Genomic DNA, 27,001 nt, shown 5'->3' with positions numbered 1-27,001 from the left:
TACAGACAGTCCTCATCCCAAATTTGGCATTTCGAGTAGACCTTACATATATCTCACATGATAATTGGCTGAATGGGTAGGCACACAACCTATCGTTAATAAGCAGGCAAAATGTCGACAAGATCGTCGTGTGTTACCTATGTATTGACCTAGAAAGGGATGTAAATCCCCGACGGCGTGGGAGTTACAACGTTTTCTGGAGGTGGCACGTAACTTAGGACCTTGCGTGTCACATTTTCGCGACTAGATTCGTGACAAGGGATGTCATGGTTTTCCCCTTCTACACTCAGTAAAGTAGATTTTCCTGGAGGTGTTTGAGATTGGGGCAATTCTGAAATTGGTGATGAGACCTGGTTTTCTTTATTCTGGCGTGAAGGTTGCCGATTTGGAACAAGGGGAGACCCGGCCGGTTGTGATATCCAGACACGCAGATATCGATCGCCTTGCTCAAATTATCATCCATCAGTTTTGTTTGGTAAGAGGAGGAGTCAATCTTAGCTTGAAAAAAATTCATTTCCTTTCCTCTCCTTCCCCTCCCAAAATATATACATGGATGGCGCCGACAACTAACACCATAAACTTATCGTATGTATATCACATATATAAAATCTAACACTTTATTATATTCACATTACCCTACGATAGGTAGAATCGAGTAGCTAGTGGGGGGGGGAGCAGGCGACTTAGAAGATAAGGTTTATAAAATGGTTTTAAAACACAGCGGTAATGGATTCAACTCACTCTATCTCAAAAGAACCAAGGGATACCACACATACATAAATAACTAGGTTTCTAAACCGAGAAACAAAAACCCAACACAACGTTCGGTGAAGCCTTTTTATACTGAACCGTCACGTGAAATGAGTACGTTCAAGGTCGTACGTCACGTAGACAAACTAGGATGTACACACTTGAAGGGGTGTGTAATAAAGAAAAGACGGCAGGGAGGACCTTCCTACCCCGGATATATATATAACCAAAGCCTTATGGAAAAGTTACCTACGGGACTGAAGGAAAAGTTTGAAGGAGAAAGGTCAGATCATGACAGGTTTTTGCTTCAGCATTTAATTCACGTTTCCCACTGCTTCTTGCTTCCCGCTTTCCGCTCCCGCTGCTTCTAGTTTCCTTCTTCTTGCTTCCCGCAGTATCGTCGTTCCATTCGCAAAACTTCGTCTCTGCCTTGCCATGTGTCCAAAGCATTTGATTCTTAATATTTAGGTTTAGTTTTAATGTTGCTTTACTACCTGTTCTCTGTTGAAGCAATTTTGTATGGTATTTGAGAATTTTCTATGGACGGTAAGGGATTTCTTTTCTTTTAAATGTTTTCTTCTTTCAGTGTTCTAAAAAGTTTAAAAATAAAACCTAACTAAAAAGTATACTTGAAATGTTAGATTATTGTATCCTCATCCAAGTAGACTAATCTATGTGACTCAACAGATTAATATTTATCAGAGCACATTGCTCCACAACCTTTCCTAAAATAGTTAAAAATCAATCAACCAGATCCCGCCTCAATTAATGCAGTAATTCTACCTTCGCCAATGGTTATGGAACACCGATCACAATATTATTGTGACTTTGTTTTCTAAACCAAAGCTGAAAGAAATGGACATTTATTTGGTTGACAGATCAAATATATGAACTACAGGCGTTCAAGTGATTACACCCCTCGCTTACTTCGCGGAGCAAGTATCCAAAGATGCAGTTCTTTTGGTGTCACTTAAAACACTCCGATATTCCATTCAAATGTTAGAAGTTCAAATTCTTCTCAGAGGTTAATTGCACAAAAAACAATAATTTCAAGATTGAAAACTGAACAAGATTGAAACTCTGATGGTAGCAGAGTAAGACATGGCACAACCAAGTTAATCAGATACTTGAGTCGGGCAATGTCATGAGTCAGAATAATAGAAGAGTATGTATGAGACGATGTTTGAATGTGAATAAGACAAGAATTGTGTGCCAAGACCGAGTTGTTTGGCGGTCCGTCCTATCTGCCTATCGGCGTGATGGTTAGTTAATTAGATCGACAAAACACGTCAAAACGTGATCCGGCCGCCACAAACCCCTACTTCCCAAGATACGTAGATAGACATTTCGCATAACAAAGAGTTTTTTTACAACACATTGCACTGTAAGGCTTTTGTTCCTATGTCCTACAGCATGGGTTTCTTCAAGACTCTGATCTATCCTCTCCTTTAAAAGATATTCCAGACAGCAAATATTTGTTCAAATTTGCCTACTTTTTAAAATTTGAATCGACAGAACTCTATGATTTGAGATAATATCACACTTGTGTGAGCGGAAAGCAAACAAAATTCTTAAAATTCACTTAGGTAAAGATTTTTTACACAATTTCATACAGCTTTCTAGTTTCCTGTACCTTTTTATTGTTTGCACATCTCGTATGAAATAACTAAATGCTAAAGCTCCAACTCGACCCCTGAGCAGGAAATTTGTTTTCCACTCCAATGGACCACAAAGGAAAGACAAACAATGGAAAAAAACATCGCCTCGTTTAGTGTTTTAGCTTTAGTATAAACGATAGGGGACTCTACTAGACAAGAAATGTAAATCTAATAATGTTATCTCATACTTTGTGAATACGGGGAATTATTCGTTGTTCAGATCTATGCTTTAATCTACGGACCAAAGAATGAATAGAAATGAACTAAAGTCCATTTTCCCATGGACCTTAAAAGCCCTGGATGCATTGGTGCAATTTTGCAAGAATGACATTGAAGCCAAATCTAAGGTGAAGGGAATTTGCCTGGTTGCCATCTTGTATGACAATGATTTGTATGCAAAAGTGGAGCATAATGAAGTACTACAATTTTTCTGTATTTTAAATCCAATTGTAACGGGTTATGATTTTTTGTGGTATTTTGTGTCATTAAAAATTTTACGTAATTTGTTGCATTTTTTATACATACCCCGCTGCTTCAAATTGTTCTCGAATAGCTCTCGACTAGCAAGCTGAAAGTCGCGGGTTTAAATCCCGGCGTGCGCAAGTAAATTTTATTCGATGAAATTGTGTTATTTCACAATTTATTAATTTAAAACAATACATATAGTATAATTGCGACACGTTCCAGAGTAGAAGATACTCTCAGTATCGCCCTGGTTGACCACCATTCAGAATTGAAACGTTGCTTGAAATGACTTTAACAGTGTTTGATTACCAGATCTGAATAGCCATGTGCTCCCTCACCGTCCTCTTCCTCATCTCCTTCCCCTCCCCACTACCTTCAGCCTCACAACATACCCCGATCGGGGATGTCATTGTCTCACTGGCTCCAGACGGTTGGGAGCAGTTGGGGCTCTTGTGCGGTATTCACATGAAAACAAAAAATGAACGCTGAGTGAAGTTTCGTAATGTGAATTCTATTTCACATATTGTCGTGTTTCCCTAACCCTTATTTATTCTTATGGATACCTCTGTTAAAAAATGTTGTCTGTATTTCAAACTACAGAATGTTTGTAAAATAAAACAGTTTTGTACCATGGTGACAGTATAAAAAATTAACCCTATTTTATTTCAGGTCCCACGCTACTCAAGTACCTGAAGCGAGTTATCCCGGAACCAAAACCCAGGACCAACCGCTGGGTATCTTCCTCCGTGCCACAGAACAGATGGGGAGAGGAAAGTGCGCAATACTCATCTGCTGAATACCATACCAACAATCTGCTGGTAAGTTACTTCTCCAGAGCCTTATCAGAGGGTTTAGCACAGTGAAATCGATAACTTTACAATGCCAGATCGATAGGCGTAACTACCGATGATTTTATCGCGATCCATTAAGCCCTATGTCAATACGATATTGACGAAATCCGTCATCTATGGTCAGTTAGCGATGTTCGCGAGCAGGGTCAAAATATTTTTCCGATAGTCGGTAGACAATAAGCTGTTTTTAGCGAGGCCTCCAAGGTTTCGGACAAGCTGTCAATATATACGAATTTTTGGATAATTTCGATCGTTATGCAAAATAACTGGCTAATAATGAACGGAGGTGAACTAACTAAGCCCTTAAGTTGAAAGAAATTGTATGAACGATCTATAGACGATCGAAACGCGATCAATCGATTTCGTCAATATCGTATTGTCTATATCGTAACGTAACTTGGAGGAACAAAAGTTGTTAGTCATGTCAAAGATCTCATGAACTTCGTTTTAAGTGTCAAAAAGTACATGCGGGCTGCCAATTTATATTAAAGTTATAATTTAAATTCGACATAGCTAATTTACTAGTATTTGTTACTTTTGCGTAGCCGTCTAACGTTAATTCATTTCCCAGCTTATTTTTTTTTTATTATTGAATTTTTTTATACATACTTGGATAGTTACATAAAATATTGAAAATAATTATATAAAAAATATTGTAATAAATGTACATAATTAAAAAAATCCCACGAAGGCTGCCATTACTTATTCGTCGTAATCATAATCCAAACACTCTTGGGCAGAATACAATTCCAACAATCCTCCGGAAGCTGATCCATGCTTATTCAACTTTCTTTCTCTTCAAGATACGCAACGAGATTGTATCTATGCTCTAATTGCCCTTGAGGTGATTTTGCACAAAAACTGCGCTATATAAATCATCCAAATATACTTAATTGCACTCCGTTGGATGTTTAGTATGTTGGTCATATAAAAAATTACACTTCAACTCCTGCTAGACTCCTGCTCTCTCTTTACAGATTCTTGTGCTGAAGTATGTGGTGTTCGCCTCCACACCGTTCAGCTGCCAACGTTTAGGCCTCCCAGCCCTGCTTCTTTCCGCAGGCTTATCGTAGTGCGATTGGCTATCTCCCATCCTTGCTTCTTGTCTTGCCCAGCGAAGTCGTCTCAATTTTATAAAACTATAATGATATATTTAAACTTTTTTTAGAGCCCCGTCTTGTTTGAGGAAGCATCGCGCATAATACCAGCAAACGCAATTACCATAGAGATAGCGCCTCATGGTTTACTTCAAGCTATTCTTCGAAAGTCGCTCAAGAAAGATTGCACCAATATTGCACTTACCAAGAGAGGCCACCCCGACAACACTGAACTCATGCTGGCGGCTATTGGAAAGTTAGTAGCCTAATTCATATTTTGTAATATTGTACAAGCGTATCTATTTAGGTACTCTTCTGATAGATTAAATAAATTTGTTTCAATATCTAAATTGGCTGTTGTTTTCAGGCTATACCTCGTTGGACTGAATCCAAAGCTTGCTAACCTGTACCCCAAGGTAGAATTCCCAGTATCCAACGGAACACCGATGTTGTCACATCTCGTAGAGTGGGAGCACAGTGAGGATTGGTGAGTTGCTTTCAGAATCTAAAGGACTGTCGTATTGTATGTTGATTATGTGTTTATTATTATGACTACTTAATTATTATGAATGCAGGTACGTGACATCATATCGTACGCAAGAGAAGATCAAGTCAGGAGAGAGGACTGTAAGAACAACCATTGCTGATGAAGACATGGAGTACATGGCGGGCCACGTCATTGATGGTAAGAGCAACAATTCGCTCACGCGGAACCTTTGGATAGATCAGAGATGTTAGAAAACTCAAGACAAAGCAGTTCAATGTAGGAATTTGTAAGCATAATCAACCTCTTCTCATTCCAGGTCGCAACTTATACCCAGCCACAGGATATCTGGTGCTGGTTTGGGAGACCCTGGCTATGATGATGGGAGAAATGTACACGGAAGTGTCTGTTATCTTCGAAAATGTCCGCTTCCAGAGAGCCACCAACATACCCAAGGAAGGCAACCTTGAGTTCATCATCATGATACAGAAGGGCAGCGGGAACTTTGAGGTAGGAAAATGACGTGTTACGTAATGAATTGGACATTCCCCACGACCAGTCAATATTTTCAAGGTTGTTACACTATTGCATGTATTAATACGCATCAATCAATGAGAAATGATATCATGTATTATTACTCGTTGACTATTCCAGATTGTCGAAGGGGGAGCAGCCATAGTGACGGGTAAAATCTACGCCAAGAAGGACGTTTCTCAAGAATTCCGCCACTTCCCAGATCCGCCGGTGGACAGCGGAGAATACATCCGAGAACTCAACTCTAAGGATGTTTACAAGGAATTGAGACTCAGAGGATACAACTATTCGTAAGTATTTTGCTTTAGCAGAGGATTGTTTCAACAATATTAAATTAGTTCAGTACTTATGAAATATAAAAAGACTGGGTTGGCGACCTTAGAGAAGAGATCCATCTATAATTGAATGAATAGTGCAAAGTTGTCTCCCAACACACCATAGAGATATGGCGTCTATGAAAACATCATCGGGGCTGCTAGTCGATTTAATATTTTAGTTACTAACAATATAAGTGTGTTGCTTTACTAATTATATTTCGTATTTCCAGTGGTCTCTTCCGTGGTATCCACAGTTGTTCTAGCGACGCCTTCAGGGGTACCCTCAACTGGACCAACAACTGGGTCACCTTCATGGATACGCTGATGCAGATGAAGATCCTCACAATTGACAGCAGAGGACTCTTCGTTCCTACAAGGATAGAGAAACTGTCCATCGATTCCACCAAACACTACGCCATTCTCTCCGCTATTCCTGGAGATGAGGTGAAGACTATTCCAGTCACCGTATATTCAGATATCGATGTTATAAGGTAACACATTTTAAATAATTAAAGAGGCAGGAAGAAATGGAGCAACTTTACTTTTTTACTTAATATTGCGTTATTTTAGATCTGGTGGAGTAGAAGTAAGAGGGTTGACAGCAACGCCCATCACTAGAAGGAATCCTCTTGGAATTCCTGTTCTAGAGAAACACGTATTTGTTCCATTCTTCCCCAAGAAAGAAATGAAGGTTAGTTGAAAAATTGCTTTGTTCAGAAAATTACATTTGATCAATGATTTTGCTTCAAATTAGTAATTTTATTAGCACAGACCCATGAAAATCATAGAGTATTATAAATGTAGGATTTGTGAAGCTGAAAGTATTAATACAATATTTGCTTCAGTATCATTGCCCATCAAAAACAAATATTATCAAATCTCAAAATAAAATTGTCAAATAATTACGAATTCGAATTAGTAAACTTAACTCATCATCATTAATTATTCGGATTTAGATCTGTCTAGCATTTACACAAATACAATACACAACATATGGTAATAGAACTTCGAATCATGCAACGACAACCGAAATTAGTATGTTCAGTGATATGTATTCTTTTATATTTATTAAAAAAAAGTTCTTTATTAAAATAGTTGAACTGTTTCCACAGACCGCTGAAGTCATCAGAGCAAATATTCAACTGGCTCTAGAAAACATCCAGGGTGTGAAAGTCAAGGTTATTGAACTCTTGGATGCTGGAACTGTTGCGGGCAGTGAACCACTGGCTTCTCTCATGTTGGCATCTCTAGAAGATATTCCCCTAATCCAGGCTGAGGTTTTGGTCTTGTCAGAGGACAAAAATCTGAACCTTGGACAAGGAATAACGGTTGAATCCAAAAAGATATCCTCAGAGACCAACGCAGTCATCTTCGTTGGGTCGAACCTGCTAGAAAGGGAAGATGTAAGTGTTTTTCCACCATTAAAACTCAATAGAGAATAATTTTATATATTTAAGAAGTTATTTTAATCATTAAATTTTTGGGCAATTTCGGGAGATATTCTTTACAGACTACAAATACCCGTAGAGTATTTGTGGAGATATATCTTCCAGCCAGTCACGGTCTTATAAAATTATTACATGGCCAAATGTCAGAGGCTTTAGGGATTTATATAATTCAGTTGATGTAATCAAGATACTGCCAGTAGGTTCTTACGGAAATTTCCTTTCCACTTTGATTCAGATATATTGAGTTGCAAGATTATTTTTTTTATATTGCTGAATGTTATTTTCTTGGGTTTTGATCAATACAGGTCCTCCAGCAAGCCATCGGCACTTTGAAAGAAAATGGTTTCATCATTTCCCGTGAAAAAAATCAACTAAACCTTGACTTGTTCTCCAAAAACTTGGACATCATCAGCTCAGTGAATGTTGGCGAAGAAAAGTTAGTCCTGCTAAGAAAAAAAGCTAGTTCCAAGCCAGCTAAATTTATCAAAGTTGATGATAGTGACGATAAGTTTTCGTGGGTAGAAAATCTAAAGACGGTACTCAAAGAAACAGACAAATTGGTGTTGATTGCACAGAAACAATCCTTCAATGGAATACTGGGTTTGGTGAACTGCCTGAGAAGAGAACCCGGCGGAGAGACAGTTGGATGTATTAATATTATGGACAACAAAGCGCCTGATTTTAATCCAGATCTTGCATTCTATGAAGAACAACTTGACAAGGATTTGGCTATAAACGTTTTCAAAGATGTAAGTAAACAGTTCATCAGATGTTTGTCAACCAAAAATATTAGTAGTTCTTTAATTAGAGCAGTGTACCTCGATAACACAAAGTATTTATATAATTTTCTCTTATTTGATAAATCGAAACCAAAATTTCCTCTGAAATTTTTAAAAAAATTTTTAAACTTTCTTCAGGCAGATTTTATTCCGATTTGACAGCTCGTAATAGAATTCGGGCTTATCCAAGACGGTCACCATCTTAAACCGAAAACGGAACACCCAAATAAATTTATATACAGATGAAATGCAAAACGGCAAAGCTAAACTCAGTCAATTACCTTCCTTTAATTTATGTTTGTTATAATTTTATTTTTTTTATTTTCTAGGGTCAATGGGGAACATATCGTCATTTGCTACTTGAAAAACTAGGGACGGTGTTGACAGAGCACGCATTTGTGAACGTTACTACAAGGGGAGATCTCTCCAGTCTGAAATGGATTCAAGGGTATTTGAGTCCAGGAAAGGAGAAGTTGCTTGTTCACGTGAGTTATATTTAATTTATTTTTTGTAGAAATAAATAAACATGTTTAAAAAAATTATTTCTGCGAAGTTTGAGGCTATGCTGTTACACCATTACCCCTCTTCCAAAACCATGAATTAACAGCGCCTTTAGCGGTGGACACAACATAGGTATCTTGCTCTTCGAAAATAATCGTTAAAGTTTACACGGAAAGAAGAAAAGCAATGAAAAAATTACAACAGAATAATATTATAGATTTATTGTTTGTCAATTTTCATAAATCGACCATGGAACACTGAACAAAAGAACAAATCTAAGCGCATCGGCTCGGCTTTGGCATCGTGGAGACGAGTATGGCATTGCAGACGAGGAAATCGTCTGTACACTAAAATAGGATTGTTTTCACGAGTTTCAAAACTGTGATGTTTGATAATAAGTTGGGTTTTCAAGCAATAGATGGCACCAGTAATAAAGCTTACTCCAGAGTCCGACAGATGTCGCTAGAGTGTAGCAATTGCCTGTGGGATATTATTGCCAGACAACAAGCTTCTAGAAACAGAGAATTACCAACCCTCGGGTAATGAACAGTGTAGCTAAATCCAGACTTATTAATTGTAACGTAAATAAATGCAATTATAGCAAAAAACCTTTTACTTTATCAAAGAGTTCCCAACACATAAATCTGCAAGTAAGCAGAGATATAACAAAAACCAATAAAACTTTAAAGAAATTATGTTTGCACAATATCATCGGTCATCTTGACTGATGGTGTATGGGTGTTCTTACAGAAGGTGATGGTACAGCCAAGAACCTTTTTTTAAGAAAGAAAAACATTCCCGGATTACGAATAACCTGACAATATTTGAAAATCTCCTACTACCACCACAGTAAGCTGAAAATGTTGCTTGTGTTGTGATGGAGGACTTAGCCGGCCGAGGAATTGAACACACTACACCTGAGTGGGGCCCGAGCGCGATGTCAACTCGGCCACCGACCGGTCGTATTATAAATTAGCTGTTGTATTAAATTTGTTGCCTTTTTTTTGAACCATGATAGAAATCTAATAAATGGTCCCAACAGATCTACTTTGCGGCGCTCAACTTCCGCGACATAATGACGGCCACGGGGAGGATCTCAGTGGAGACGGTAGCCAGGGGTCGACTGGCCCAGGAGTGTGTGCAGGGACTGGAGTTCTCTGGGAGAACAGAGAGGTTGGTCCAGATCATTCGCTTCTACCCTTTAACCCTCCAGCGTTTGAGGTTCATATATGACCAGGCTTTCACATTTTGTACAAGTATTTTTATCTTTTTTTAATAATAAAATAATAAATCTTTCCAGATTGCCTCAAATATTTTTACTGGATTCCATTAATAAAATCCTAAAAATAGCCAAAATGAATAATTCATATTACGCACCGTTATCGTAACAATCGGTTTAACTTTAAAACATTTTTTTATTATAAGAACGAAATTAAAGTGAAGGTGCAGTTTTCTTCAAAAAATCCCAAATAAAACGAATTTGTTTTCGAAATATCGAAAAGTAAAAATGAGTTTGGCGTTTTTGACAACATTTTTCACGTTCGATATTAAAAAATTTATTATTTAGAAATAGTTATGTTTATTATGCATACACCGGAAAGAAAATTTTATTTACTTTCTAAAACAGTATTTGTTTTTATTTAAAATACACAGAAAACATTGTAAACTGAATAAATGTGATGAAAGTACTGAAGGATTAATTTCTTTCCCATTTAACAGCAATGGATTTGCTCATACGGCGTGATGCAGTCGTACGAAATACAGCAACATACGGTTGAATCATCTTAAAGAGATTCGTGCTTATGTAGTGGTATACTGTATCATAGGACTAATACGGGGAAAGAAAAGCTATTTTGAGCCAATTTGAACCACCATTGGGGTGCACAGATACATTCAAATGTGCGCTCTTTAAAATGCGTCTGCCTTTACAGTGCTGCTCGTGCAGTGTTGACTTTGCAACGCTGCCACTTTCAACTTTTTTAAAGTATAGTAAAAATATTTATACGCCATGGGTTATAATTGCTTTTGCCTTTCAAAACCTTGCCCTGCTGTATGTTTAAAAATAAAATTGGATGCAGAATGTATAGGAAGATTTCTGTTGACTGGTAATCTGTTATCATGAATTTTTTTGATTGACATGCATGTTGTCCTCTGTCGTTTTACAGTCTGTATATATTTACTTATTTATTTTCTTGTCCAGTGGCACTCGAGTGATGGGTATGCTAGTGAACGGGGGATTGTCCAACATGGCGGTTGTAGACCGTTTCCTGGCTTGGCCAGTTCCCGAAGAATGGAACTTGGAGGAAGCTGCCACTATTCCAATTGCTTACGGAACTGTCTACTACGCATTGGTGAGTTACCATCATCCTGTTAATCTATTTGTGTTAGATTTATACTCTCCCTCTCTTCGTCCACTTTTTGATAAATGACACCGTAATAATTTATTTTTTTTCAGTTCATAGTCGGCGATATGCAGCCTGGCTCTACGGTGCTGATCCATGCGGGTTCAGGTGGAGTTGGTCAGGCGGCTATCCACGTGTGCCTCTTCTATGGCTGCACTGTCTTTACCACTGTTGGCACCCCCGAGAAGAGGGCATTCCTCAAAAAACTCTTCCCGACACTATCAGGTTATTTTCATTATTATCACCACGCTTGTTTACAGATACCTAACTATGGTCCTCAGGCCTTCCCACCTTAATCCAATCTTCTATTTCTTCCTCAGTCTGTCTCTGGATATCTTCCACTGAAGCACCAACAATGATTTTCGTTGTCCTGTTAACTAACAGGTAGCTTCATATCACACATATTCTCAACTGACGCCAGTCCTTTTTAGCCATTTTCGATCTTTCTGGACTACCTCAATCTCCCTCCATACTTTATCTCTTCTCTACCTCAGTTAAGTCCAAGTCCAAGCTGATTTTCAGTGATCTGTCATTTAATAACCTTGCTTTATACATCTGGTGATAAACCTCCACCTCTAACCCATTCCCATTCTTAACTGTTTTCGTGACTTCTCTTTTTTTAGAACTACTAATTAGTATTTACAAAATAAAATGGAGATTTTGGGGCATTCCACCTATATTATAATTTATCCCATATTTGTGGGTTTTATAATGGAGCTATTTGCGGGAATTTTGAAATAAATTAGAAAAAATTGCCTGCCTAAATTTATCCTTCCAATCCCAGTCCTTCCCAAACTTGAAATCACGAGCACCATCCTACAAATTACTCAACAATCAACCCACACTAACATCAATCTACTTTACAATCAAGACATCCACAACCACAATACTCGAAATAACAGTAAAATCCGCATTCCTCTAATACACACTACGAAATATGGGATAAAATCTCTTAACTATATTGCCTTCACACTCTATAACTCTCTTCCAGATATGTGTAGAAACATCCAGCATATAAAAAAGAAATTACGTAATCTTGTTGTGTTGTGTTGTATTTTGTCTTGTTTCTTTCTCTCACCTTTCCCATCCCCTGTATTTGTAATCCAGCATAATCTATTTTTACCAATGTGGATAAGTATCATCGTGTAAATTCCTACCATGGCTTTGTGCTTATGTGTATTTTCCTGTCTGTTTCCTTTTTTTTCTTCTCGTTTGTTCTACTTAACCTCCATTTTTCTATTTTTGTACTGTTTCGTATGTGAAACTTATAATTTTGATATCAAAGGACCAATATAAAATTGTACCTATTAACTCCCACCTATGTATTGTATGTTCATCTCGTCGTAGAATGTTATAGTAAAATGGGGTGTTAGTTACTAATCACTTCTTAATGTTTTAGATGACAATATCGGCAACTCTCGAGACACCTCATTTGAAGAGCTGGTGATGCGACGGACAGATGGAAAAGGAGTTGACATCGTCCTCAACTCTCTGGCCGAGGACAAACTTCAGGTAAACGAACGAAATTAGCTTACAATTGGAAAGAAATAGAAATGTCTATATTATCAATGACTAATATTGCTGTTATGTATTACAGGCCTCCGTGCGCTGCCTCGGGTACAGGGCTCGTTTCCTGGAAATCGGCAAGTTTGACATTGTCAACAACTCCTCTCTCGGAATGCAATTCTTCCTCAGAGAGTGCTCCTTCCACGGCATCATGATGGACTTCCTTTTCACCAGGGAGTCTGAAGCAAGACAGGTACCTAACCTTTATATTTCCTAATCTAACTTTTCTAGTAGGTACTGCAGAAAAAAAATTAATATCACAATTGACATTACCGCCATATGTCCCATCAACTTGAATTTAATTTTTTTTTAATATTTGACAATCAGGCAAATATTATAACAGATGGCTAACGAATTCTCGGTCCGTCAGCGTTTGATCAGTTGTTAAGCATTCTGGATATCAAAGTAGGACCGTAATATAAGGTACAATAAATATACTATGCTGTGGGCTTTTATCAATGACGAAACAGGTTAATTTAGAAAAAAAAAATCTGAAACTAAAATAGAACTATTTTTTTCACAGAAACATAACTCCGTTTTCTTTGAATGCATTCAGATCAACACCATTTCATACTTTCTGACCACCAAACTATACAAATAATGGCATATTTTAAGATACGAAATAATAAAATGTGTTTATTTTTACAGAAACTAAACGCATTTGTATCCGAAGGCATCCAGAACGGTTGTGTGAAGCCGCTGTGCCGCGTGACCTTCGGGGTTGACGAGGTGGAGAAGGCGTTCCGCTTCATGGCAGCGGGCAAGCACGTGGGGAAGGTGCTGGTGCAGATCAGACCGGAGGAAGCCGACCCTGTGGCCAAACCGAAGCCGTTCCCGATGCAGGCCATTCCCAGGTGCAGTAATAAACCTCAAACCCAAGCCCTCAATAGGTCCTCAACACTGACTACCAAATCATCTCATACCCAAGTCAGCCCAAATGTAGGTTATTTCTAGGTGCGATGTCCTCAATCCTCAACATTAATTAAAACTCACACCTAAGCCATCATAACTTCAGGTTCAACGAAGACAGGAACGTTCCTTTCCCATAATTCATGGTTTCGGTTCGCAAATGTACACTTGGCATTAGACATAAACTAATGTACACGTAGCATTAGAGATAAACAAATGGACAGGTAGTATTAGATAAAAAAAAAGGTACACGTAGCATTAGATACAAAAATATAACGCCTATCCTTTTTTTCATAGAATGGAGACAGTTTGCGTATAGTTCCCGTGAGCACTTAGGCCATAGGCCCATTGTGATAAAGTTCACTAGGGTTGTCATTGGATATGAGGCTATATCTTCTGGTTCCACAATGTGTCTTCCCAGATTTCATATATCCTCTCCACTCCATCTCAATTCACTGAAGGCCCCACAAAGAAATAGGGCCTCATCTCTCATCTCCACTCCTCCTTGGTTCCCTGAAAACCCCACGAGGGAAGAAGGCTTCATCTCTCCTCTCCACTCCTCCTTAGTTCCCTGAGGGCCCCACTACAGAAGAGTCCACTTTTCCTTGGTTCCATGAAGACCCCACGGGGGAAGAGAGCTTCATCTCTCCTTTCAACTGACAGGAAAGGGTTCAACTGAACTCAACCCAACAAAATCCTTATAAATGCCAATGGAATCAATTGCGTTAGTTATTCGGGGGACCTTTCTTTAGGATAGCAGTAGAACAAAACGCAGCCTTACATCTCTATTGATCACATCATATTAGTAGCTAATCCTAAATTTCTTGATTTATTTAACCGCTGCTGGATGGACTATCAACATGTATTATTTACTAGTTTGTAAAATAATAGGTATGTATTTATTTATTCATATTATCGAACATTAACTGCTTTTTTAGATACATCTGCAGTCATATATATTCGTATGTCATTGCTGGAGGATTGGGAGGATTTGGACTGGAATTAGCGGATTGGCTGGTGCTCCAGGGAGCCAGGAAACTGGTACTCAATTCCAAGAGAGGAATCACCAATGGCTACCAATCATCCAGGCTCAAGTAAGCACTTTTATAATAATTATTGTAATATTCAGGAAAGATCTGGCCGGGTGCAACATTTACAAAACCTATACATACCATTTTGGTCTTATATTAATAAAATAGAAGACATATTTATGGACTGATGTAAATTTGTAAATGCACGGCTTATCGTACCACCGGTAATATCCCATTGATGATGTCAGACGGTTGTGAAACCATTTTTTTTCCAGGAACTTTTGTTGCCGTGGGATTAAGTGGCAACAAATAAAAGTAAGGATGGGTTTATTATCTAGAAATAAAAATATTTAAGAATACTAAAAATGTATTACCACAAAAAAAAATAAAAAAAAATTAATTAGCATCCTATTTTATAATCTGTCTGGCAAAGGGGTTGCATAGGTAAAATGAATCTGTGATACCAGTTCGTTCTTGATGCGAAGTAGTAGATTCCAGTTCTTCACAGCAACTCCCAGTTTATAATTTATCCAAAAAATAATCTTGTAGTCCAATGCAAAACAGCCTCATGCTGCTGGTCTCCAAAAGGGTTCCTCTTAACCAATCAGGATCGGCAGATGCCATCCAATTCCATCAATCCAATGGTCAAAGCTCCATATGCAAAGCTGATGCTCACAAAATTGGCGAATGTATTCGTCGAACCTCAGCCAAGAGGAATGCCCGCTGCTCTGGGCTGGTGATCAAAGAATGGCGACTGCTTCCAATGCAAATCACAGATCCTTGCTCCCTCAGGTTTGGCAACTCTCCAAGTCAGAATTCCAGGGCTGTCAATTTGACCAATAGCAAATTGTTACAAATCTTATATGTAACACTTTCTGGAAACATCTCGAGGTTTCCCTTGGTAAAACTCTCACAAGTAAACTCAAAACTTAAGTTTATGATTCACACTGATTTATTATTTTTTAACCAAACCGTGTTTGTTTAAAAAACATGAACATTAGATTTGCGCTTGCTTTAATGTGAATATTCACTTTCCAGGGCTTGGAAAAGCTACGGAGTGGAGACAGTAATAAACAAGGATGATATAACAACCCAGGCGGGATGCATTTCCCTCTTGAAGACTGCAAACACTCTGGCTCCAGTGAGAGCCATCTTCAACCTCGCTGTCATACTGAAGGACGCTTTGTTGGAAAACCAAACGGCGGAAACCTTTGCCATCTCATTTGGGCCCAAAGCCAGAGCCACCCAGTACTTGGATACAGAATCTAGGAAACTGTGTCCAGAACTGAAGTGAGTTAATAGTATTTTTATTTATTAAGGTAGATACTTAATACGGTTCCTCGGTGAAACAGAACAAAATTGAAGAAAAATAACAAACAACACACATAACCTAACTTAACCAATTAGTATTATGTTATCATGTTCTGTTTTGTTTTATCCGGTATGTCGGGTACCACTTAGGAAAAATTGGCGAATTCCACTGCACGCTTAATACGCAAAAAATTTAAGAATTACCACTTGGCTTCATCTTACATAATTACTGCAAGAAACAACTATTTACGTGGGGGAGATGGAAAAACCTCAACAAAATTGGTTAAGTAACAAATTGGTTCTCAGATTGGGATATTTTAATAATTTATGCATATTTCCTTACTTACAAACTTAACATACGACAAATGTTATGACATATACATAGCCGAACTTCCGAACTGAACATCAACTTATGGGAAAGGAAGGAAGCAACCAAAAAAGGAGCCGCTTGCAGTTGCTTCGTTCCTTTTCCGTAATTCGTGGCTCAGTTCGCATTTCGTTTCGCAAATGTATATGTACCATTAGATCTTTAGATGATACAAATAAGAAAAAAACATGGTGGTCAAGTGTGATGTTTTGAACTAGGATCTGACATAAATAGTTGTTTTTTGTAGTAATTAAGTTGAAACCAAATGGAATTTTAAAAATTGTTAAGCTGAATTCGACACCTGCACCACCACTGGCAGGTTGTTTCGGAGAATTTGAACAATTCTTCAAATTTCGAAGTTAATTTTCAAGTTCTGTGAAAGATTTTTTCAAGTTCTGTTATTAGTTTTGTTTTGTCAAGCAACTAGCCTATAATGATATAATTTATTTATTTATTAATGGACATCGTCCAAATTACAAAATAATAACACGAATACAGTAAAATGAACAATACAGGAGTAGACAAAGGTACCTATATGAAAGAAAAGACATAAGGCAGATATAATATAAGAAAATGAAGTGACAAATCGAATCAAGTCAAGACTACGCCGTGAGTCAGGACCACAGGACACTTATAATATTCCGTCACTTGTTTAGCGACTGGCAAAAATCATTCAGACTTGTCCCAAAAAAGTTAAGGTTTTGACTTGAGTTGACCAGTCTACACATTCTAGACAATGGTGAATAATATCCATAATTTGTCGAATGATGGTTGAGGAAGAGCAGTTCATTATTTCTGACTCTGTGCGAGGGGATATTGAAGGGAATGAGTTGCAGTAGAGTAGGTGAATCAATAACACCATTTATAATTTTGAAGAAGCAAATGAGGTCATTTCTTTCCCGACGGACTTCCAAAGGAGAGAGGTTTAGAGTTAGTTCAATTTCATCATATGAGTATTTGCCTAACATATGAGTATATAATAACAGAACTTGAACAGGACTTTCACAGAACCCGATAATGAAGGTTGAAATTTGATAAATTGTTCAAATTCTTCAAACTGGTAATGAGTGTCATTCAAAATTGTGACGACTGTATGAATATGGGTCATTTCAAAAATCATCATCATAATGTACTTCACCGAGCGGTATAATACCCCTGGTTGTATACAGTTCAGACAATGTGGTTTAGCAATATATGTCAAATAACTTAATGGTTTGATTGCATACACAACTCAAATTTAATTATTGTATGTTTATACTCCTCCAGACACTTTGTGATCTTCTCAAGTGTTTCTTGCGGGAGAGGAAACGCTGGGCAGACTAACTACGGCATGGCCAACTCTGTGATGGAAAGGATTTGCGAAGAGAGACACAAGGCAGGACTACCAGGATTGGCAGTACAGTGGGGAGTCGTCGGAGAAGTAAGCCACACACAATTTCTATTCATCTTCGTAAACTTTCTGGCGTTCAACTTTGGACATACCTAGACCTAGACCTAAATATCAAAAAATACCAAATGGTGATGAATGGAAATTTGATGGAAATGTTACATTTGAATTTCTGCGAAACAACTGGGCCTAATTCACTAAAGGTGGCATATCAAACTCTTCTTCATTTTGCCAATAATTATTAGAAAGTCTGGTAAATTATTCATCCAATGACATTTGAATTCTATTATTTTTTAATGATAAACTAGTGTTTATAAGACAAAGTTTTTATACAAAGCACAAAGGATAATAAATTATTATAAGCAATAATTAGTCGCCTGTAATATCAATATAAATTGAAAATATCTCCCGAATGCTAAAAAAATAATAATATTTGACAAGTCAAAATATTTCACCAACAAAGGTAGATAGAATATGTTTCGACGCCATCTAGTGGGAAATTTAGCACTAACAAAGCCTTTCCTACAAAAATAAAATTGTTGTTTACAGGTGAAAAAAATATAAGAAGCAGTAATTGTTGATTGAAGTACTAGTACATATTGAATTATTTGGCGGGTTGGAAATAAGCCGACGTGGCTCAGTGGTCCCGGACATCAAAAGGCGCGGGTTTAATTCCCATCGGCGGCATTTATTTTTACTCTAATATATAATAACTATAATAATTAATTTGAATTCTAATTCACATTTTTATGGCTATTTGTTTTACAAGGGTAAATAATATATTTAACATCAAATGTGTTTTTGCAAAGGTCGGGTTGGTAGCAGACATGCAAGAAGAGCACTGCGAGATGGAAATCGGAGGCACCCTGCAGCAAAGAATCAGCTGCTGCCTGAAGACCTTGGACCAGTTCATGTCACAGGACTCCCCGGTGGTATCCTCCATGGTCGTTGCGGAGAAGCGTGCCGGAGGATCTGATGCTGGGGACATCGCAGCCACCGTTGCAGGCATTATGGGTTAGTTAAATTAAAAATCTATTGCTCTGTATTCTGAACCATATCACTCAACAACTTAGAAACTTTACAAACCAGGAGATGAAATAAAATACGCCTAGTTATTTAAAAAAGTTTGTTAGCTGCATCAAAAATTAAATATTATATTTTATGTAACATTTTTTATTTCAATGAGGAGGAATATACTGCAAAATTCAAAAAAAGTTACCCTGGTGACGCATCGCTTGTGTACGCACCTGCATATACTGTTTTATGCCCGTAACTGTCGCAGCGACTAAAGTGTCTCGCATAAATAAACCACTCACTGAATCCTTCCTGGGTGCCTGGTCTCTCGTCTGCGAGAGCTCTAAGGAATTATACAATTTGTCCAAATAAAGGGCACTTCTCAATGACAATTCTTTTTTCAACATTCTTCAGTCAGGTAGGTTAGGTTAGGTTAGGTTAGGTTAGGTTAGGTATCATAATATTGAAAAAATGCAAATAAAAAAGTCGGAACGGAACGTAGAGATAGATGAAATAAAACAAGACTTCGCCACGGTCAATCACTGTTTTCCAATTGTGCAGGTCTGAAGGATTTGAAAACAGTATCGCATCAAGTGACGCTGGCGGAACTGGGTATGGACTCCATGATGGCGGTAGAGATTAAGCAAAGCCTCGAAAGGGACTTCGAGGTCTTCCTCACAGCCCAGGACATTAGGACGCTCACATTCTCAAGGTACGCATAATCTTATATGTAAATTATATTTATCGAAGGTTGTTTGTTTGTTTCATTATTATGCACTATCTCTGCACTGAAATTAGATACAGAGTCGAGTTGATACAGTTGATACAATGCAGTTTTTTTAACAGTAACAATGTGGTGTACATCAAAATACTACATGAAGTGAATGAAACAAATACTTATGTGAATAGTAGAAGAAATAGAGGACGCCCGAGGAAAACATGGTGCGATCAAGTGAGATAAACACTTACTAGACAAAAAAATTACTTTTTAATTTTTAACAATAATATTATTTCTACATTAAAACTACACCCAGTTTTTAAGAACATTCACAACCTCAAAACTTCACTCCATAAATAAACCCTTCACTCCAAACCATTCTTAAACCCCAAGCAACTAGTACAATATATTTATAATCACTATTTAATTCAAATATATACGCCTATTAAATATATTATTTGTCTATATAATGTTTCTGGCCTTCATCCTTCAAGGGTGTTCTGGGCCATTATATTTAGAGTTCCATGACAAAATGGAACAGCGTGGAAAGTATTGAAAAGTGAAGGAAAAACAATAAGAGATCTTGGAGTAATACTAGATTCTAAAATGTTATTTAGGGATCAAATTGAAAATATTCTAAAAAAAGCTTTTAAGCAATTGGGTTTCATTATTCGCATTACAAAGCCTTTTACGGTAGCACACACCCTAATTCTGTTATATATGTCATATGTACGGTCACAACTAGAATTCGCCTCAGTAATTTGGAATCCTCAATATCAAACATATATTGATCGCATTGAAAATATTCAGAACAAATTTATGAAACACCTATCGTATCGTTTTAGTGACCATCTATTTGTCCCTGTCACTTTACATAAACGCAGAAAAATCTCTGATGCATTATTCTTCCATGCATTACACAAAATCGTGAACTGCCTAGTTGATTCATCATATCTGTTAGAAAGGATTACATTTCGTTGCCCCAAGCAAAACACCAGATCGAATGATTTATTTAGAATACCACATTGTAAATCCAAATACGCGCAAAACTCTGTAATAGTACGTATCTGTGAAAATCACAATGCCTCTAGAGATGTAGACATTTTCAACCATAACTTAATATCATATAAAATTCAGCTTAATAAATTAATAAATTAAAATACTTTTATTTTATTCGATTTTTTTGTTGTGAAAATTACATTATTATACCCGTAGTGAATATTATAGCTATGCGAAAAGTTGTATTTTTTCTTTTTGTTTTTAATTTTATGTATTTCTTTATTATGTTTATTTTTTTTGCCATTTAATATGTTGTGTAGGTAAAAAATACTAAAGCAATATTTAACTCAATGGAACTTAATTGGTCTAGAACATATGAATGTTTATTGTTATAATTTTTTACTTCTTTTTGTTTTTAATTTTATGTTTTTCTTTATTATGTTTATTTTTTTGCCATTTAATATGTTGTGTAGGTAAAAAATACTAAATCAACATTTAACTCAATGGAACTTAATTGGTCTGGAACATATGAATTTTTATTGTTATAATTTTTTACTGTACGACTGTTTGCTTCCTAAATAAAAAGAAAAAAAAAAAAAAAAAAAAAAAAAAAAAAAAAAACACCTAACCTGAACTAACCTAAACTAAACCAATATTTTATCGTGTTCTGTTGTGTCACTGTTCTGTTTTATCCTGTTACCAATATTTAGCATACATTGAAGTTCAGATGCATCTTGTGTACTGTGATTAAAAACGGATATATATATATGCCTAGTTCGTTCCTTCCTGTATAGTTACTAAAAAGGTCATTATTCGGATGCATATTATATGCGTCCTGTAAATAAGCAAAGAATTTGTTTCAATCTCAACTCATAACTAACATTGACATTACACGCACTATTTTCAACCCAGCTAAATTAAACATAACCTCAATCCTTGCAGACTGGCAGAGCTGGCGGTTCAACGCGAGGCAGAGGCCAGTACCTCGGCCACCAACAAGCCCTCTGACATGGCTGGCTTCCGGGTGCTCCTGAGGAACATAGGTGATGAATTCAGCGCCGCCGACCCCTTCGTTAACATGGCCACCGCCATCAGCGATGGAAAGGAGGTATTTATTCGTCAACTATCCTGATCAATCTGTTGCACCAATTGTATAATGTATCCCTAATCGGACAGTTAGAAAAGATATGTCTGTCATCGATGCATCAACTCTTTGCCAGTGTCAACTATGCTGCTATTTGAAAAGGGGCTACTTATTTCCTATGGCGTTGACCGATAATAAACCTAAAACTAACCAGTGAGGTTGACGAGCAAAACAGTTATTTAAAGATTTTTTAGCATTATCAAATAAGATGTCCCTAATCCAATGTAAAATAACCACATGTGTAGGGTTGCCATCCATCCCGATATATCGGCAGTGTCACCACGCTCTCCTTGGGGTGAGGGGTGAAAGGCGACTCGTTTGTGTTTTCACGTTTTTTTGTTTTGTTTACCCCCAGATTAAATAATACATTATTGTATTCCAGAGTCACGATGAAATCTGCGAGACCGACCCGCGGATATTCATGATCCCAGGCATCGAGGGGATTGCCAACGTGCTGAAGTCCCTGTGTAAGAGGATCAAGTGCAAGGTCACGGTGCTGCAGCTCGGGGTCGACGTGCCGGATGAGTCTATTGATAGCATCGCAAAGAGACTGCTACTGGTGAGTTTAATTCTAACACTAGGCTTGGTTTTTTGTAAGGAAAGTAAGACAAACATTTTTGGGTTACAAATAACCTGACAAAAATGAATTTCTCCTACTTCCAACATTACAAGTGCAAATTATTGCTTGTGCGATGATGAGACTAACAGAGCACCTGGATAGGATCCCAACACATTTCTTCTCTCGACCAACTCAATTTCTTCAGATTACAAAAGTTTGTAAAAGTATGAGAGTTCCTTCCCAAAAGAACAAAACCCAACATATCCCAAAAATCAGAGATGTGCAAAATGGGTACCCAAAACCATTTGAAATGCAAAATGGAAATGGGTCAAAAATTTTCCATTTGAAAATGCAAAATGCAAAATGGTTTTTAGAAAAGCATTTCAAATGCAAAATGCAAAATACCTATTTTCAAAATGCATTGAAAATGCAAAATGGTTTCTCAGGTCAAACAATCAAAATAATTATAGAATTTTTAAACAATTTTGCCATTTAATAATGGACATCAATGTAGAACAAACATATTACATGATGGTAAATCCAAAAACACCACGACTACGGATTATGAAACCACAAAAAATTTGCGCGGGACTAATGTTGCCAACTTCCCCACCTTCCTCTTTCCCTTCCCCACTTACCTTCAGCCTCACAACATCCCCCAATTGGGGATGCCATAGTCTCACTGGCTCCAGACGGGAGCAGTTGGGACTCTTGTGAGGTATTCACTATAAAAAAAAAAAACGTAAAAACATAGAAACTGCTATCTAACATTTAATATTACAGCGTCATGGCCCCATGTTCAGTATTTGAATCAGTACTTTTTGTAACAATTATTTTATAAGCAATAATTATTAGCCTGAAACACTCATCCACATTGAAAAATCTCCTGATAAAAGATACATGACGCCAACGGGACATGAACCCGTGTCCTTTCGATTTCCGGTCGACAGCTCTGACCACTGAGCTATGGCGGCTTATCTCTTATCCGCGAAATAATTCAATATATACTTGTGTTTCATTCAACAATTACTGCTTGTTACATTTTTTCAGATGAAACAACCAACTTTATTTTGGTTTGGCCTTATTATAGTTGGCGTCATGTATCTTTTATCAGGAGATTTTTCAATGTGGATGAGTGTTTCAGGCTAATAATTATTGCTTATAAAATAATTGTTACCCTTTGTGCTATGCATAAAAAATCTTGTCGTAAACATTAGTTTACCAAAAAAATAATAATTAGTATTTTTTGTAATGGTATCACTCAATTGCCAGGGCTTCTACCAGGGAGCAACTTGACAAATGTAAATTATCTCACATAGCAAGGTTGAGGACCGACTGATATTTGAGGCTTATGAAAAAAAGATGATTGGAGATAGTAGGAAGAATGTTGCAAAAAAGCATTTAAAATGGAAAATGCATTGGAAAAGCATTTAAAATGCAAAATGCAAAATGGTTTTTAGAAAAGCATTTAAAATGCAAAATGGAAAATACCTATTTTGCATTTTGCATTTCCATTTGAAATGGATTTATTTGAAATAAAGCACATCTCTGCCAAAAATACACATGAGTCGAAATTCATAATCCCATATTATTGTAATTACAGTCTATTTTCTATGTTGACACTGGTAGCTCTTTTCTTTCTAGATTTTAGCGCTATATACATACACATAATGTGCCAAATAGAGCAGAGATTTGTTTTTCCAACAAGTGGAACTGTTGGACTGTGGCAAATAAAAATGTGTACTCTCTTATTAGCTGTGTCATAAACACTGATATTGTAAGATAAAGATATGAATTATTACGCCCTTGAATACTGTATACATAATTGAGCAGCTGGATGCAATAACGTACCTATGATGAAATTTGTAGTTTTGAAATGCGTTTGCATTCAATTGTAACTTGCTACTAGTATTCAAACTTTTGTGTAAAACCTATGCACAGAAGTAATATTTACACAGCAAATAGAGAACGGATTGGAAATACCAAAAGTGCGATGACACCAAAAACAGCTTGCACAAGATGTTATTGCTTCCAGCTTCTCAATTGAAATTTATCAAACTATTGATAAATGAGAGATATAATAAAAATGTATTGTTTTACTTACAGACCATCAGATCCCGCCTTGCTCCGGGAGCCCCTTTCACCATCCTGGGATACTCCTTCGGAGTCGTTGTTGCCCTGGAAATTGCTAAAGTGCTGGAAACAGAAGGTATCATTTTACATATTAAATATCGAAACGAAATTGATAACCATTTAATTGTGTGCATTAGGTAACGGAATATTCCTGTAATAGGCATTAGATCTCTGATTGTTTCGCTATCCGGGCGTCTGCTCTAATGAATTATCTTTGGTGGTTTAGTCACCAAATAAAATAATCAATTCATTTGTAAACACCTAATTCATCTACACAGCTCACTCATACACATAGTTATAATCTCTATATTTTATCATTCCAGGTCATACGGGTCGAGTGTTCTGCATCGATGGTGCCCCCGCCTGGCTCTTTAACGTGGTACGGATCAGTCTCACCACCGACATGAAGCTGATGGAGAACGCCCTGTTGTCCTATGTGATAGAGATCCTTGCCCCCAAGCAACAGATAGACCTGGTGCCCGTCCTCGCAAACTGCCCCGACTGGGAGAGCAAAGTAGACATCTTCCTTAAACATGTCCCTGAAAACATCAAACACTCAAAGCGCTACCAGCGCACTCTCGTCAATGTGATCTACGGACGCCTGAAAGCCGTCATGAACTACAACACGACGGTCTTCAAGAAACTCAAATCCCCGGCCATTCTCTTACGTGCTAAGGATCTGCCGGTAGGGCTTGTAATCGATGAAGATTACGGCCTTCAAGCTTTACTGGAACAACCCATAAAGGTGCATCTGCTGGAAGGAAACCACATCAGCATCGTTGATAATAAAGATTGCGCTAATATCATCAATCGCGCTATGTTAGACCTCGTAAAGGAGGCAGCCGCCAAAGCCACAGGAGAGATCCTCAACACGATAGATTCTTCTGTTTCTGCGTAGCTTTCCAATACCTGCATCAATTAATGAAATATTGTGCCTATGATTTCATTTGACTTTGTCCCAGTGCAGCCCAATATATTAATAATGTACTAGCAAAAAATATTGCCCACAGAAATCTAAAATCTAACAATAACAATAGTACAGTGGACGACAAGTATAACTAATCATTATAATAATAATATTTGGATTTGTATAGCGCCGTTTTTATGGAAAATCACCTCAAGGGCTCTGTGTTGAATCCTAATATGAATCCCTGGGGATACTCGCTGTCGGAAATCAACAAAAGCAGTTCTATCTCTCTACATCTCTTCATTGTATTAGTAACAGAAAACCAAGTGCTTATTACTTGGTTGCATTACAACTATTGTGTATCTATTTTAAAAATCATTATAATATTTAAAAAAATCTTGTTTGTTTGAATGACAATGGTGAGATAATAAATAGTTTGCCAGTTTTAAATCTGTGCTTTATTCCTCCATCCCCCTTTCCAAATAGAACAGGTAAAATAGGTTTTGATAAATGACAAAATTTGTGCATTCATAAAGCTTTGGTCATACATTCTTCTTGGCAGAATAAACGAAGATCTGCAAAGCCCGCCCAAAAAAATGGTGGAACAACCCTCTAGGGCAGAGGTTCCCAAACTTATTTTCTCCGTAGACCACTTGCCAATTTTTTTTTTTTCTGTAGGACCCCCTGCCTGCCGAATATTGAATTTTCCTAAAACTATTAACGTCCCATGTGATAATCATTTTTCTTTTTCGTAAGCCTTCCCTTGTCTGTCCAACAACCGGGTGGCGGTATGGTTCCTCTGTCTTTGCATTGTGCAGACAGGGGCGCCCTTGTGAGGTATTACACCAAATGAAAATGAAGCAGGAGTTAGTTTAGTTCTTTGTCAGTGCTTATTCCGGTGATTTCTTCTTGTCACATGATTTCCGATTCTTCGACGTTTCATTTCCATAGTCAAAATGTCCTCAAACTTAGTTTTGAAGTCTGTGTGAAGTACATTTAAATGTTGAACGTCATTATGTATTACCCTGGACGTTTTTCAAAAACAAGTTGGGGATCTAGGAAAATTCGCGGCTTCCGATGTGCAATGTTTTGCTTCAATATATTAATACTGACAAGAAAAGGAATGTATAATTTTATTTATATACCTCAATAAACAACTTTACGAAATATAAAAATACAAATATAAAATAAGTGATTTCTCAGTCTATTTTTAGTATTAGTAAACCGTGTTATTTGTGTTAGGTGTATTGTTATCTACGGAACTCCTAAATGTTGACTTAAGGTAAATGGAGGTCCGCTCGTATGTACCCCCATTTGAATCTTGTGGACCCCCAAATTTTTTTCTCGCTACCCCCAGCAAGCCGATATCGACCCCTGGGGGTTCATTCAGACCACTTTGGGAACCTCTGCTCTAGGGGATTAACCCATGTTATTTTCATGTAACTTTACTAAAAGCCTGTAAAATTTTACCAAATTTTGCTACTACATATTGACTTAAGCAGTCTCATTCGATTCAGCATAAATCAAAACATAGTATATTATACATCACTCAATCTAATTTCTGTACATTAGAAGTCAAAGGTCGGTTGTCACATTTTTGAAATTGTTCAGGAGAGAGGATATAATAAAAATTTTCCTTTGAACATTGTGGGGATACCCGACCTTTTATA

The 27,001-nt window shown here is 37.2% G+C and overlaps 1 protein-coding gene across 1 annotated transcript in view; it reads left to right on the top strand.

Annotated features, from left to right (window-relative positions):
* LOC149412775 (fatty acid synthase-like) overlaps positions 1–25,781 on the top strand; it is a 54,847-nt gene extending 29,066 nt beyond the window's left edge. The window contains exons 14-39 of the mRNA XM_089645045.1: positions 3,543–3,691; positions 4,893–5,077; positions 5,189–5,308; positions 5,397–5,506; positions 5,625–5,815; positions 5,960–6,129; positions 6,387–6,647; positions 6,727–6,847; positions 7,269–7,559; positions 7,910–8,353; positions 8,713–8,868; positions 9,927–10,057; positions 11,085–11,235; positions 11,340–11,511; positions 12,686–12,798; positions 12,884–13,045; positions 13,501–13,706; positions 14,700–14,855; positions 15,831–16,082; positions 17,737–17,890; positions 18,667–18,871; positions 19,433–19,583; positions 21,531–21,696; positions 22,115–22,291; positions 24,398–24,500; positions 24,748–25,781. Coding sequence (XP_089501171.1) covers positions 3,543–3,691; positions 4,893–5,077; positions 5,189–5,308; positions 5,397–5,506; positions 5,625–5,815; positions 5,960–6,129; positions 6,387–6,647; positions 6,727–6,847; positions 7,269–7,559; positions 7,910–8,353; positions 8,713–8,868; positions 9,927–10,057; positions 11,085–11,235; positions 11,340–11,511; positions 12,686–12,798; positions 12,884–13,045; positions 13,501–13,706; positions 14,700–14,855; positions 15,831–16,082; positions 17,737–17,890; positions 18,667–18,871; positions 19,433–19,583; positions 21,531–21,696; positions 22,115–22,291; positions 24,398–24,500; positions 24,748–25,322 — 5,072 coding nt within the window. The 3' untranslated portion in view covers positions 25,323–25,781. The remainder of the gene's footprint in view (positions 1–3,542; positions 3,692–4,892; positions 5,078–5,188; positions 5,309–5,396; positions 5,507–5,624; positions 5,816–5,959; positions 6,130–6,386; positions 6,648–6,726; positions 6,848–7,268; positions 7,560–7,909; positions 8,354–8,712; positions 8,869–9,926; positions 10,058–11,084; positions 11,236–11,339; positions 11,512–12,685; positions 12,799–12,883; positions 13,046–13,500; positions 13,707–14,699; positions 14,856–15,830; positions 16,083–17,736; positions 17,891–18,666; positions 18,872–19,432; positions 19,584–21,530; positions 21,697–22,114; positions 22,292–24,397; positions 24,501–24,747) is intronic.
* Positions 25,782–27,001: the final 1,220 nt, after the last annotated feature.

The sequence above is a fragment of the Hesperophylax consimilis genome, chromosome 22 (assembly GCF_061612785.1).
Source record: "Hesperophylax consimilis isolate HC1 chromosome 22, BYU_Hcon_1.0, whole genome shotgun sequence".
NCBI lineage: Eukaryota > Metazoa > Arthropoda > Insecta > Trichoptera > Limnephilidae > Hesperophylax > Hesperophylax consimilis.
The sequence above is the reverse complement of the archived record's forward strand: the minus strand, read 5'-3'. Positions and strand labels throughout refer to the sequence as shown.